Raw genomic sequence first — 13,431 nt, 5'->3', positions numbered from 1 at the left:
CGGGCAGCAGACCCGCCAAGGACGCCCGCCAAGACCCATAATGAGGCCGTCTGGGGAATTGAGTGGTGGCTGAGGCGAGGCAAACTTTAGCGAGGAATGTCACTGGACGGGGGGCAAATGCACCACATGCTCCAGGGAGGGGCGGCCGTTGAAGGGTCGCTCCGGGTGCTGTAACCCGTTGCCTGTGGCATGCCTACCTTACCTTAAAGCTCAACATCAGCGGCACAGCGCCCCCGCGATTGAGGCCCACCAAAATCACCAACCACCCGCCTGCGACCAACCGCCAAGATCGGCAAGGTAGCCTGGCCGGCGGAAAGAGTGAGAAAAAAAACATGTTCCTCATCAATGAGTGAAAGAAAGACCGGGGGGGGGGGGGGTTGAGGTGGATGATTATCTCACTCACTTCCCTTCTCACTCTCATTCTCACCTCATTCACCTACAGAATTAGCTTCACTCACCATCAATTAAAGGCTCGCTCACCAATTGACGACAACTAACTCACGAACAACGACCTGGCCATGTCAAACACCACCCGGCTCACCATCATCCCCCAAACGCCCTGATGGCCCGCTACCAAGGCCTCGACTCGTCCGACCTGTTCCGCTTCGACACCCTCGCCTTGCGCGACGACATCCTCGTCTCGGACGACAACGCCGTCTCCAAGGTCGAGTACGATGAGTACGTCGTCTTCAAGAAGGACAATGGCATCCCCTCGGGCGCCAAGACGGGGCTAGAGGACGACGAGGATATCAGTTTCCAAATGCAGCACAAGGACGAGGTGCCGGGTCACCACACGCTTAATCTAGCCTTTCGTCATGGGTACTCTGTTGACCATAATGTGAGCTTCCCCTAATATGACCCAATCGAGACTATCATACAAGAAACTAACGTCTTGGTAGGGAGTGTTCACACAAGAGCCGGCACGGCACCCAGAGTTGGTTCTAGATGGACGGGTTCGACGAGTGTGAGTCCACCCACCTTATTGAGTAGTTCATCTCAGACAGAGACTAACAGCAACAGCATCTGCTTCCGCCGCAACAAATCCTTTGACCGCCGAGAAGACGGCATCACCATGACCCCAAGAGACCTCGACGCAATGGATCTTCACCCCGCCACCCTCCAATACTCCCGCCGCGTCACAAACGAATCCCGCTTCTGGTCCCTCGACCGCTCCAAACTGAGTGAGTATTCACTCTGACAACCATCAGCCTCACTCACAGAAACCAAGAATGACTAACACACTGCCAGGCCTCATTCTCTCCTTCTCCAAAAACCCAAGAACCCCCTACGACTTCATGTCCCTGACCTACGACGTCCGCAACCGCACCTCCTCCGTCCTCGTCCGCCAATCCTACCACCCGCGCCAGCACTCCCTCGAGAACCTAGACGAATACGACCAGCGCCTCGAGGCCTGCCGCGCCCACTGGGCCCACCCCTTCATCACCCCCGTCGTCCTCCTCCAAGTCCAGTTCATGCGCACCGAAGAGGCCGTCATGGAGAACATCAACCACGTCAAAGCCCTCGAGTGGCAGGTCAGCTCCATCGCCGGCTTCGAGGCCTTTGAAATGGAGCGCGAGAAGCGCTCAAAGCTCATGCGCAGACTCACGTTCGCCTCGTCCACGGCCGCGGCCTCGCATAACGAGAAAATGCCACAGATTGCCGGGCCGATGAGCATGGCGAACCTGATGAAGAGCGCGCACGACGTGCTTAAAGAGTCGATCAAGCTGCTAGACACCGTGCGTTGGATGGAGAGGGTGGTCAAGCTGATGCTGCAGGCCGGCGACGAGCTCGCGGAGCGCATGTCGACGGGGGAACTCAAGATCCGTCTCGACGATTTCCACGTACGACAGACGGACGCCGATCAGAGGGATGAACAGGACCAGCAAGTGCAGCCCGACGAGCCGCCCACGGGCCCGCCGTCGAGGTCGTCTGCGAGTACGAGGAGGCGGTCGCTGCCCAAGGCGCCGGATCCGCTGGCTGATCCGCTGGGGAACCATTGGCATGAGATACGGCAGTATCTTGAGGGGTTGCAGCGGATGTGCATGGGTCTCGAGACGGATCGACGCATGTCGGAGGCCCGGTGCCGCGCTCAGATTGATATTGTGAGCATCATATATTACATCCTCACCGTGTCCCCCAAAGCTAACACTACCCAGATCTACAGTAAAATGGCCCAAGAAGACAACGTCCTCAACGCCCGCATGGCCGTCGCCTCCTCCCGCGACTCCTCCTCAATGAAAGCCCTCGCCGTAATAACAGCAGTCTTCCTCCCCGGCGAGTTCCTCGGCACCCTCTTCGGCATGTCCATGTTCGACTGGCAAGCCTCAGGCGAAGACGCAGACAGCAGCGACAACGGAGGCGGCACCTCCACGAACCCGAAAGATCCCATCCCCGTGCTGAGCCACCTGTTCTGGGTCTACTGGGCCACCGTCATCCCTCTTACGATAGGTATCCTCGTCGCCTGGCGCGCGTGGTGGGTGAGCCAGGACCGGTATTTCCGACGGCACCTGTCGAGAGAGTTGTCGGAGGAGCGATACTGGACTGCTGATGGGAAGCCGAGGGATTTGGAGCATTCTTTCTGGTGGGATTTCTTTTATCTGTCTGTGAGGCGGGATGAGCGGCCCGCTCCGTCCGCGAGCGATCTGTATGGGAGTAATACGCTTGAGCTGTCGCCGAGTATGTCGCAGGATAAGGACGACATGAGGTCACCGCGAGGGGATATGACTGTGCGGAGAGGGCAGATCTCGTTTTTGAGGTCGCAGAGTATCCGGCAGCGGAATACTGTTGCTGTGTAGTGTGTGGTTTGAGTATGGTGTACGCCTAGTTATGATCTTCGATGATGGGCGGCTTGCTTGCTTTTTTTGCATATCTACTTGGGTGGTCGGTCTTCTTGGTAATGGGTAGTCGGAAGAGTGTATATACGCGTCATGGTAGGTGATTTGGCTGGAGATACGCTGGCCAAAGTAAGTATATATACAGATGAAATCAATAACCACGATTCATGACAACAAAGAGGTTGATGATGACAATGCTAATATTCGGGTTATCTATCGGGCGTCCAGCGAAGCAGGGCAGCTATTGTTCAATGAAGCTTCCACAAGTCTCGACGTTCATCGGCAAAGTAAGGTAAGATGGTAGCTAGATAGCTGAATGGCAGCCTCATAACTAACGCCAATCAGCCGCGGTAGCCATACCGGAGTGAAAGACAAACAAACATCACCGGGAACAGACAAGTGCGAATGATTCATTGCTGCATTGCGGAGATATCTAGACTAAGGTACTCGTCCCCTGACGGTATAACCATGCCATGTCCTCATCTCCCCCCAAAATATGCAGTCCTGATGAAAGTCAAGGTGCCTTCCGAAATCCCAATCCATGTTGAGCTGTGAGAAATGTTGTTGAATAGAAAGGTAGACCTAGACAAGAGTCCAAGTCACACCACCGACGCGACCGCGGCCAAGGTCACCCAGAAGAGCCTTGAAGACAGCAGGGCTGACGTCAATGTCGTTGACGGCACATCCCATGCACTTGTCAGTCACCTTGACGTCGACAGACTTGCCCTCGGCTTGAATGCGGACGGTATTGCCACAGAGCGGGTTGCCGTTAGACTGGGAGCCCATCTTGATGTGAGAGAGGGCAACAATCATGGAGTTGTCGTTGTCAGTCCAGCCACAGGCGCCAAGACCAGGGCTGAAGAAGGTGATGTCGCCCTGGAAGGGGCCGGGGCTGAGGTCCTGACGAGCCATGACAGCGGGGGGCCTGGAACAAGCCAGTGTTAGCATCTGCGAGAGGATGGTGGAAGAAGAAGAAGAAGAAGAAGAAGAAGAAGAAGAAGAAGAAGGAAAGAGGGTCAACTGACTCGACATCCTTGTAGACACGGCAGACCGTGAAAGAAGTGAGGGGGTTGACAGCGCGGCCCTTCTTGCCCAGGCGGGTAGAGCAACCAATGTGAGTAGCCTTGTCAGAGAGGAGCTGCTCTGTAGGAAAAGGTCAGACGAACTCGAGGAAAGTCAGTAGACGAGGCGAAGACATACCAGTGGTGCCGAGGGTCTCGTAGTAGTCCTCGACAGTGGTCTGAAAATTGTTCATGTCCTTGAAGCTAAGCCAGAGCTTGACAGCCGAGACCAGAGGATTGGTGACCTGCACGCTGTCCTCAGACAGAGAGCTGAAGTAGGCGACGACCTCGCCAGCACCATCACGCTGATGATCAGGAGCACGGCCAATGAAGCCCTGTTTGGCGAGCAGAAGGGCCCAGGTGTCGGCGTCCTCCTTGAGGTTGTTGTCCCAAAGGATGGGAGGGGCACCTGCCTCGGAACGAGCAGTGTTGATCATGGAGAGCGCGCGGTTCTCGTCACCACTGGCAATGGTGGTAGAGGCATGGACCATGCCGACGGCAGTGAGGCCGACTGCAATGCCAGTAACGACAGTCTTGATGCTGATCATGTTGACTGTTGTGGGTAGTGTGTGTGGGAAGTTGGAAAGTGAAGTGTGTGTGAAGTGAAGTGAATGAGAAGCCTGAAAGAGACAGTGTTGAATGGAAAAGTTGAAGTGCAGAATAAAGACGCAGTCTTTGAAGTTGGGTATCAACGAAGAAGAGAGATTGAAGTGTGCGTGTGTGTGGGAGGAAGAAGAAGAGAGGGTGGTGGGCGGGAGAGAAGGCGGGTTTATATAAAGGCTCAGGAGGGAGGGCTCAATAGGCAGAGGAAGGAGCCCAAAATCAGGTACCTTCCGTTGAACAAGTTTCTCGTCAAGACGTGAATTCCAAGGCGTTCTAGCGGCAATAGAAACTCGGAAGGAATCAAGTTGGTGTCAAGATCGCAGCTGTACTTTCAACCAGCCTATCCTTCCCATCCAGAGCAATTCTGATGGCAACAGGTCATGGTGGCAGATAGAGATTCCGAGATTATCACGATGGTGGTGATACCAGAAGACTTGAACGCAGGAGCCAGAGTCTTTCAGGGGAAACTGGCACATCTTCGTTGGAGCACACTTGGAGAACTGGGTGGGCGACACAACATGGAGAGACCAATGATGTAGAGCTGACCTGACAGTAAATTAATCTAGATGAAGCAAAATGACAAGCCATCTCGGAATCTTCCCTGAAGCACGACAGCTGAAAATGAGAGGCCAGACCAGAGGGGAGGAGAGACGTGATCTCTCGACTGCTCTACCTAAGCTGCAAGAACGTCCCTTCCTCCCTTGACAACTCCTGAAATATCATGGAAGTAAGAGCACGTGATTCGAATCAATTGGAATCTATCTGGGAAGAGTGGAAGCCCAGTGAGGCCAAGCTTTGCGGGCAGGAGCATGGTTGCACTGCGTATGCACTCAAAGTGATCCCCAGATGTGGTCAGCAACAAAGACCCCCCGCACAAACGTGCAGCTTTTCATGCCTGTGCAACATATCAATTATACAGCAGTCCTAGGAGATTTCAGACTGATATTTTGTGAGAGCTGCCATGAGCCGTGGTGATAGGCCCTTGCCTTAGGCGAGGTGGCTTACATCCCCGGGCGCTCCCTACATACACAACACCACCCAACCGCCGACTCTTTTTGGCTCTTGTAAAACATCTCCCAGGCGACGTTCAATGATAATATCTCGCGATTGCAAAGTCGAATCACAACTATTTCGCACGCATTGTTGATGTGGCCTCTTCATCCTGCCTGTACGCTCCTTCTTCCTCGAGCTACGTGGGCCATGCTCACAGTGTAGCCCACAACCGCACGGCCCTCCCTTTGTTGCCTAGAGTGAACCGCCTCATCCTGAGCATGAAGGAACGATTGCAGAAGGTACAGTCTAGTTCCAACAGTTGGGAGGAAGGACCAACGCTATGCGAGGGGGAGGGGGGGGGATTAGACGGCTCAAGTGTGGTGGTCCAAGGAGTTTAGTGGCCACGTTGAGCTACCCTCAACTCCTTACATGTGAGAGTACTTGAAACGGCGTGTTTCTCTTCGTTCATCTAGATAGCAGCAAACTGTGTGGTATCATGTATGGCAGCCTATCTAAATTGTTTGCTTGTGGCAAAATTTCTAGGCGGCGTCCAACTCTCTGGAGAGACAGGCATCACTAGGACGTGGCATTTGGGTACGTCTATCTTCATGTGCTCTCCAATATATCTATCAACCAGTTAAGAAGCACTTTATTGACTTACAGGTGGTATCTATCCCCACCTTCCGATAATTTCAAAGAATATCTATGATCCTATCCCAAACATCCTCTTCAAGCTCTGGGATTCTGACGACATTCCGCTCAAACCAACTGCGTTCAAACTCCTGCCTATTGCCTTCCGTCTCTCGATATATGGGCAATTCCCAATCCTCGGGCATGATCTTCCTTCCATAATCGTTTTCTTCCAGCTCGACGTCCATAGCTTGATTCGTCTGTTGGACCTTACTCCAGAACGGCAGGTGCTTTTCGAGGCCAAGGGCACCCAGCAACGCAGCAAGCTTCTCGCCAGCACTTCCTCGCTCCTTGGCGAGGATAGAAAGGGTCTCGAAGTACTCCTTCGTTGTCGCGGCGTCTCCTCTTTCCACAATTCTGAGAAGTAGCTTGGTCCAGTGCGTAATCAACACCGGATCGAGCGTGCCCTCGAGCATTCTGAACTCGATGGTTCCCTTCGCTCGCGGGTCATTGCTCGGCTTCGTAAAATCCCACTTGAGCGCGCCAAAGGCGGTGCCGCCCTTGCACCCACGGAACGGGGCGAGCTGGGCTAGAAGGGCGGCGAGACTATTCGTAGCCCAGAGCTTGGCTAGCTGACCGCGTAGCTTTCGGGGCAAGTCGTTCATGGGGACATTGGCCTCTAGATCCAAGAGCACATTGGCCATGCCTACCTGGAGGGGGTTACTTCTCGACTTATCACCTGCGTCCTCGAATACAAACGCTGCGGTGTAGTCGGGCAAATCCTCGGCCTTTGCGACAGCCGCTTCGAGGTGTAGAGGCTCCGTCATAGGATTCCACTGCCTCGACGGATGGACGAGGGTGTATAGAATCGGATCAGCAATCATAATCAGGGTGGCGATACGCTTCAAGCTGCGCAGTGAAAAGCCTCGAACGCTGCCTACGTGAACGTGGAGGCCACAACTGATGTCCAGCATCGGCCGAAGCCCGCCGCGGAGAATCCTCAACACGTCGACAATCTTGCCGAAATCTTTGGGCGAATCACGCAAGATGGGACTGGACATTTCTATCCCGATGTGTCCGGCGTACCCCTTTTCACCGGAAGCCCAGTCTGAAAGGCTTGGATCTCTCTCAATGTACCAGCACTGGAACATCGCGAGGACATCTTCGAAGAAGTGGAGGTGGCAGCCCGCGGCGTCTGCAACGGACTGCATCCCGGGGATCGAGACCTCACCCTCGAATTTGTCTTGGAGGTCAAAGACGGTGTCGAACGTGGCGCCAAAGTGGCCGGCGTCGCAGAGCAGCCTCTCTAAATATTTTGCTGATTCATCGTGGGCCTGGCCGCGCTCGTCTTTGGGTTGAGTGCCGAGGTATTTATCCATCAGGTCAGCCAGCTCATCGCGCTCGTCCTGTGTAGTGGGCTTGCTCGGACTTGGGATGACATACGGGGTGAAGTGGTCGTAGACCCAGCGCTGGTCTTTGATGCCTTTGCCAGTATACTTGGTGTTGGTGAAAGGAACGAGGAACTCGAGCTCGATGCCAAAGGTGTACGGGGACAAGTCTTTTTCGTCTTCGAGGTTGATGGCGGGTTTGCGAAGGCGGTGGCTGTCGAGTTCCGGAACGAATGGGTTCCGGCCCAGAGGTTCGTAATATGCTGCTTGTGCGTGGAGGTTAATATCTTCAAGAAATTGAGTCGTCGTGTACGAACCAGAGAAGCCAAACGTAGAGATGGGTAGCTTCAGCTGTCCAACCACACGTTCTACTTGATCCTCAGTTTCGTTCAGGCAAAAGTTGATGATGCCGTGACATACCTTGATCCAGTTCTCGATGGCGGCAGAGTCCAATGTCCCAGCGTGCTGAGAAAAACCTATGGTTCTCTTCGTAGGGTCTTTGTCAAGGAGTCTGGAAAAGTCGTTGGCGCCAGGGAAGATGCCTGCTTGACCTTCCCAGTCCCTGATGTGGATTTCGGTGCCACTAATGATATCATTGAAGCTTTCGGCGGTATTGACGCGGACGATAGCTTCGTTTTCAATGTCTAGCCCGCGGATAGATGGTGGTTCGAGCATGTTGACCTTGTTAGCAGTTGGTAAACCACGGGTGAAGAAGGCCTCGGTGGGCTCACCGCGCCATTCGGCATCAGAAAGGAAGGCGTGCAGATCGGTGCTGAACATACGTGCAAACTCAAGACCAGGAGCAACTAGTGAGCCTGGCCCACAGTATGGCGCATGTAGCTCGTTCAGGCAAGGTGAGGCGAACCATAGAAAGTTGAGGATACGACGGACTTCTGGGAGGGTGAAGTCTTCATCCTTGGGCTTGACATCAACGCGGAGGCGCGGAATCTCGTTCAAGGCGATGGTGAGGTTCCTCGAGACCTTGAGAGCGGAACAAATTGAAATGATTATGGCCGAAGTCTGCGGGATCATAGGCATTAGCGGAGAACGAATACGGGCGAGGTGCCATCTGGGGGACCCAAGTATGTTGAGCTCTTGCTCGTTCAACGAGACATTCCAAACACCTGGATCAGGGTCCTGATGGTTTCCAGCACCATCTGTGGTCCCGATTGATGTAGGTAGATCTATCTGGTGGAGACCGTTGGCAATGATTCGGGCTAGATCTTGTCGTTCTTCTTCGATCACACTTTCGTAGATGATACGGTCCACGACGCTGGCGTTTGGAGACCGACATGCTGCCAGTGACGATGCCTCCTTATCGGGACGTTGAACGAGGAATTGAAGCACAAAGCTGATCTTCAACTGTCTGTCGCCACTGGATCGCTGGAGCCTCTCCATTTTCTCCAGTTCCCTGGTTTTCTTGCTGTAAGTTTGCTGTTTAGGGATACTCTCGAGCTTTGGTTATCGTGTTGTGATTTTGTTTGTTTGCTGTGGTCCAGAAATCTTTGGTTATCTACATCTATCATGAAAAATGTTGTTTTTTATGAGGACTTGTCTGTAATATTTATCAAACACCATGATGTAGTTTCCAGCACTCCCAATTTTTTGGTGCCTAGGTTCCAGCGAATCGCAACAATTGAACTTGTCGCTTTGTGATAATTGCACAAAGACATCGTTCCATTGGACAAAGTACAATTGGTTTGTTAAAGAACTGACAAAGACATATTGAAAGTGCTCCATTTCGAGAACAGCTGCCCTATGATACAATTCCTTGTCGTTGAGTAACCGTTGACCTCGGTCAATTCGGTGTAGCATTTCGGTGAGTTCGGTGAGACTATCGGTACCTGTGTAGGGCCTTTCGCGCTAAGCCCTTTTGGAGCTGGACCTGGGTCGGGAAACGCCGACCTGATTTTTCTGACGCGCCCTGCTGCTCTCCAATGCAATTCCAACGCGATCCACATCTCACAATCGGTGCAGCGCTCCCCTTCCAGCCTCAACACCACGGATACTTCCATCGGCGCGCAACGAGGCATCCGGCGATACAGCTCCACACGCACCCAACTTCAGTCGCCAGAATTATACGAAACGCTAATTCGTGCTAAACGATTGCCCTAATCCGCGCAGTCTCGTCTCGTCTCGTCTCTCCCTCGAAGTGTCCCCGGCCACTTCTCTGCCGCCCATCGTCTTGCGACAACCTGCCATGACCCATTGGGTCTCATAGTCTCCCACCATGGACGCCCGACCGAAGCCCCAGGCGTTTCTCTCCACCTATGCGCCTCGAATCCGCGCCTACAACAACTCTCTCCTGACCCCGAACGTTGCCAGCGCTCCGACCACGACCAACTCCCGGGTGACAAAGCGCGGTACAACCATCATCAACTACGCGGAAGACGGCTACGATGAAATCGACGATGACGAGGACAGCGGCCGTCGTCGTCCTACCGGTCTACGCAGCCTGAGAAGACAGGACGATTCGGCAATCAGCCAGGATCTGCTGGACAAGGCTGGAAAGGACACGGACGAGCCTGTCGAAGTACAGGGCATCTGGAGAGATTGGTTCGGCAAGGGACGCCAGGTGCGAAATGACCAACAGAACTCGGCGCAAGCAGATCTGCCTTTGACCTTGATCCCCATCCGAATCGAGCTCGATATTCCGTCCTTCTTGCCCCAGGTCGCCTTTCCTTCGGCGCCTCACACCGTCGACACATCTCTCCCGCAATACCGAGCGCAAGAAATGACGCCGCCCTACCGGCTCCGCGATACCTTCCTTTGGAACCTGCACGAGACGGTCATCACGACTGAACAATTTGCGCAAACATACGTCCAAGACCTCGACTTGCCGAACCGTCACAACCTTATGCTCGATATTGCCAGGCAGATTCGGACCCAGCTTGAGGAATATGCCGGTGTTGCCCTGCATCCCTTGTTTCACGCGCAGTCACAGAACTCTGGAACCAACGACGCGACCAAGTCGAACTCGATGATCAACCAGGACGAGACACCCACGCCTGCCGCGGTGATCAGCCGCTCCGACACTCCGATGCTAAACGGCGGCATTGGAACGCCATCCCGAGTCAAGGACGCGACATCAGCACCAGACGTGACAGCCCACGCAAGCCCTATTCCGGTCGACTCGGACGATTATGACCATGACGACGCCTACCGATGTATTGTCACTCTCAATATCAACCTCCAGTCAGCATTGTACACGGACAAGTTTGAGTGGTCTCTGCTGCACCCCCCGGGCATGCCGGAGGCCTTTGCCAGTCAAACATGCCAAGACCTTGGATTGACAGGCGAGTGGGTTCCTGCCGTCACACACTCCATTTACGAAGCAGTATTGCGCCTGAAGAAAGAGGCCTGCGAAGCGGGTGGACTGGTAATGGGCTGGAACGGAGTCCGCGAGTTCCCCAACGATGCCACGGCTGGAGCTGACGCCGGATGGCGCTACGATCCGGAGAATCTAGCCGATCCCTGGGAGCCCAAGGTCGAGATCCTCAGCAAGGAAGAGATGGAGAAGCGAGAAGGCGACAGAGAGCGGCAAATTCGCAGACTCCGTCGCGAGACTGCTCGCTTCAGCTCAACTACTGGCTTGGTGGGCGGCGTGCCATTCTCTGGATTTGGCAACGTGGTGGAAGCTCCGGAAGAAGAACGTATGGGCAGAGGCGAGCGGTCCAAGAAGAAGCGTCGCTTCCGCAGTCTGAGCCCGATAGGCCGATCTGGAACCCCTGGTGGACGCGGAACGCCAGACGTGGGATCCGGATATGGTGCAGGCAGCGGCTTGACTGACACGGAGCGCTTATCTTGGAGATGCTGGCACTGCTGTCTCTGGGGCTCAAGTGTGTGGGCGGTGAGACCTGGACCTGCAGGACCACGGGTAAGTTCCCAATCTGGTAATGAAGAAGGCATGTGGGCTAACAGGAAAACAGTCACTATGCCAAAACTGTGGATTGCTATACGAGCGGGATGGCAAGCTGCCCCGCCAAACGAAGAATATGCATTTGACGGTCATCCGAACAGCATGAGAGAACAAGATGGAGCTTCTCCCTTGTCATTTCGTGAGCGACGACGTCGGTACCATTTTGCAAACAGGACGAAAACGAGGAGAAGAGAGAAAGAGCATGATCCGGGGTGAAGGACGCATCGGATGGTCCAGGAGGAGAACTGTGCGCTGTGGGCCAGTTCTTTGTGTACATGATGCGCAGGCGGCGGCGGTTCTGGCAGGCAGGCGTTTTACTGGGGATAATCTGGCCCTGGCCTACTGGGCAGGGCAGTCAAAGGAGTCCGGCTGCGAGCAGGGTTGTGCGATATTCCACTTGTTTTCGGGCTAATTAAGATCGAGGTGTCCCTTTGTCGTAGGGGAAGTATTGTAGACTATGTGTAGGGATTCAATACACACACAGACAAGCATCGTTTAGGCCACCATTCCAGGCAAGGTTGAGTACGTCAATAAACGACGATGAGATGATATTGTCAGTAGAGGGGCATCTCGAAACTGGAATAAGGGTACTGTGTGTATTTGACTGTGTGAGAAACCGCTCAACACAGTCCCCTCACTCATTCAAACACTTGGATCTTCTCATCTCTCAAACACCCTCAGCTATCATTCTTCATCTTAAAAGAAACACGTGAAGGCCGCTCATCTTCCCGACGACCGCCCGTCATTCCGAACTCATTTCCGAATTCACCAAAGCAGTACAGTCAGGCGAATACCCGCGGCCAGCGACAGGTCACATGTTTCCCTGCCCAACGGCCAGCGAGTGCGACGTCGTGGCAAAGGAAATGGCCAGAGATACCGAATCGGGACGAGAAAAACCACGGAGCTCGACCACCGTCAGCCTCCGCAATTTCTCCCACAGAAAAACTTGACGCTTTCCCCTTGTTGGCATGTCATGTCACCGGGTAAACCCTTTGATGGGGTAAGGTAGAGTTAGAGTTAGGCTCTTCTTCTTCCTCTCTCCCGTCGATTTCTCAACGCGTGTCCTCCCTCTGCTCCCAAACTAGGTACTATGTGGAGAAACCAACTGGCTAAACAGCCCTCCTCTCGCTCGCCCCTGGTTTGCCGACTCGGAGACGAGTCACTGGGATTTCTCCGGGCGGTACCTGACTTCCAGGCTGGCCTGTGAGGCGGCATCGCCTCGCCCTGGCCCGTCACTTTCCAATCTGCGCGTATCACAGATCTGTGAAGGGCGTGTAGTGGTGGTGGTAGTGGGGGGAAAGTGGCTGCTCGCTTCTGCGCCTATGCCGAAGGGGTGGAATCTGCGCATGGTCAAGTGACTCTGGCTTCTCCACCATGGGATTGCCGCAGACAGCTGGGAATGAGAAGACTCAAACTCTTTGAGAAGGACGGCCGGCCAGCCGACGGGAGCTGACTTGAGGTTTCTGTTCTATGGACCCATTGAGCTGCGCCCGAAGGCGCTCGATACCAAGCTCGCGCTTGGCTTCCATCGCTGAAAGAGGGAAACGAGAGTCAGCTTTTGCGCGTCGTTGTGCTGGGCACCGCCCGACATTCGCGGTGATTCCAGGTTCCGTTGGATATGTTCGGACTCGATCTGACTCGTTGGCGATAAGCGGATCTACCAGCCTTTCGCTCGCCTTCATCAGATGAGACATGCTTGCGTTCATCGGATGTTAACGACGTTCATCCCGTCATCGTTCGCTCCAAAGAGGCGAACTACGATATTACCAGCCACACCACCCATCAAATACGCGAGTGAAAGGGTCTCTGTCGCATCCCGCTCCTTTCCGGCTTCAGTTCGATGCTGTCCCATATTGCGGCGGCCCGGCTGGTGCCGACGATGACGGGTTGCGAAGGGGAAGGGTTTCATGTTCCTGAGCTCTTGAGGCCAACCGCATGGAAGTCCAGGAAGACGGGCCCGAGATCGAAGGAGGGCTACTCATCTATGTATGCTACCTCACGAT

At 54.3% G+C, this 13,431-nt stretch overlaps 4 protein-coding genes across 4 annotated transcripts; 2 read left to right on the top strand and 2 right to left on the bottom strand.

The window, feature by feature from the left end:
- Positions 1–562: 562 nt before the first annotated feature.
- On the top strand, positions 563–2,795 carry CCOS01_04213 (uncharacterized protein; the record flags this gene model as incomplete). The annotated part of the gene is made up of 4 exons (XM_060452395.1): positions 563–838; positions 900–964; positions 1,021–1,181; positions 1,249–2,795. 4 exons carry the CDS (start codon positions 563–565, stop codon positions 2,793–2,795), a joined length of 2,049 nt encoding a protein of 682 aa, XP_060316353.1.
- Positions 2,796–3,416: 621 nt separating this feature from the next.
- Positions 3,417–4,443, bottom strand: CCOS01_04212 (SCP-like extracellular protein; the record flags this gene model as incomplete). The annotated part of the gene is made up of 3 exons (XM_060452394.1): positions 3,417–3,759; positions 3,860–3,977; positions 4,035–4,443. 3 exons carry the CDS (start codon positions 4,441–4,443, stop codon positions 3,417–3,419), a joined length of 870 nt encoding a protein of 289 aa, XP_060316352.1.
- A 1,740-nt stretch (positions 4,444–6,183) lies between these two features.
- On the bottom strand, positions 6,184–8,907 carry CCOS01_04211 (uncharacterized protein; the record flags this gene model as incomplete). Its single annotated transcript, XM_060452393.1, has 1 exon — positions 6,184–8,907. One exon carries the CDS (start codon positions 8,905–8,907, stop codon positions 6,184–6,186), a length of 2,724 nt encoding a protein of 907 aa, XP_060316351.1.
- Positions 8,908–9,739: 832 nt separating this feature from the next.
- On the top strand, positions 9,740–11,534 carry CCOS01_04210 (snf5/smarcb1/ini1; the record flags this gene model as incomplete). Its single annotated transcript, XM_060452392.1, has 2 exons — positions 9,740–11,386; positions 11,439–11,534. The coding sequence occupies 2 exons, from the start codon at positions 9,740–9,742 to the stop codon at positions 11,532–11,534; spliced, it is 1,743 nt and encodes a 580-aa protein (XP_060316350.1).
- Positions 11,535–13,431: the final 1,897 nt, after the last annotated feature.

The sequence above is a fragment of the Colletotrichum costaricense genome, assembly GCF_030867565.1.
Source record: "Colletotrichum costaricense strain IMI 309622 chromosome Unknown Scaffold_4.1, whole genome shotgun sequence".
NCBI classification, from domain to species: domain Eukaryota; kingdom Fungi; phylum Ascomycota; class Sordariomycetes; order Glomerellales; family Glomerellaceae; genus Colletotrichum; species Colletotrichum costaricense.
The sequence above is the reverse complement of the archived record's forward strand: the minus strand, read 5'-3'. Positions and strand labels throughout refer to the sequence as shown.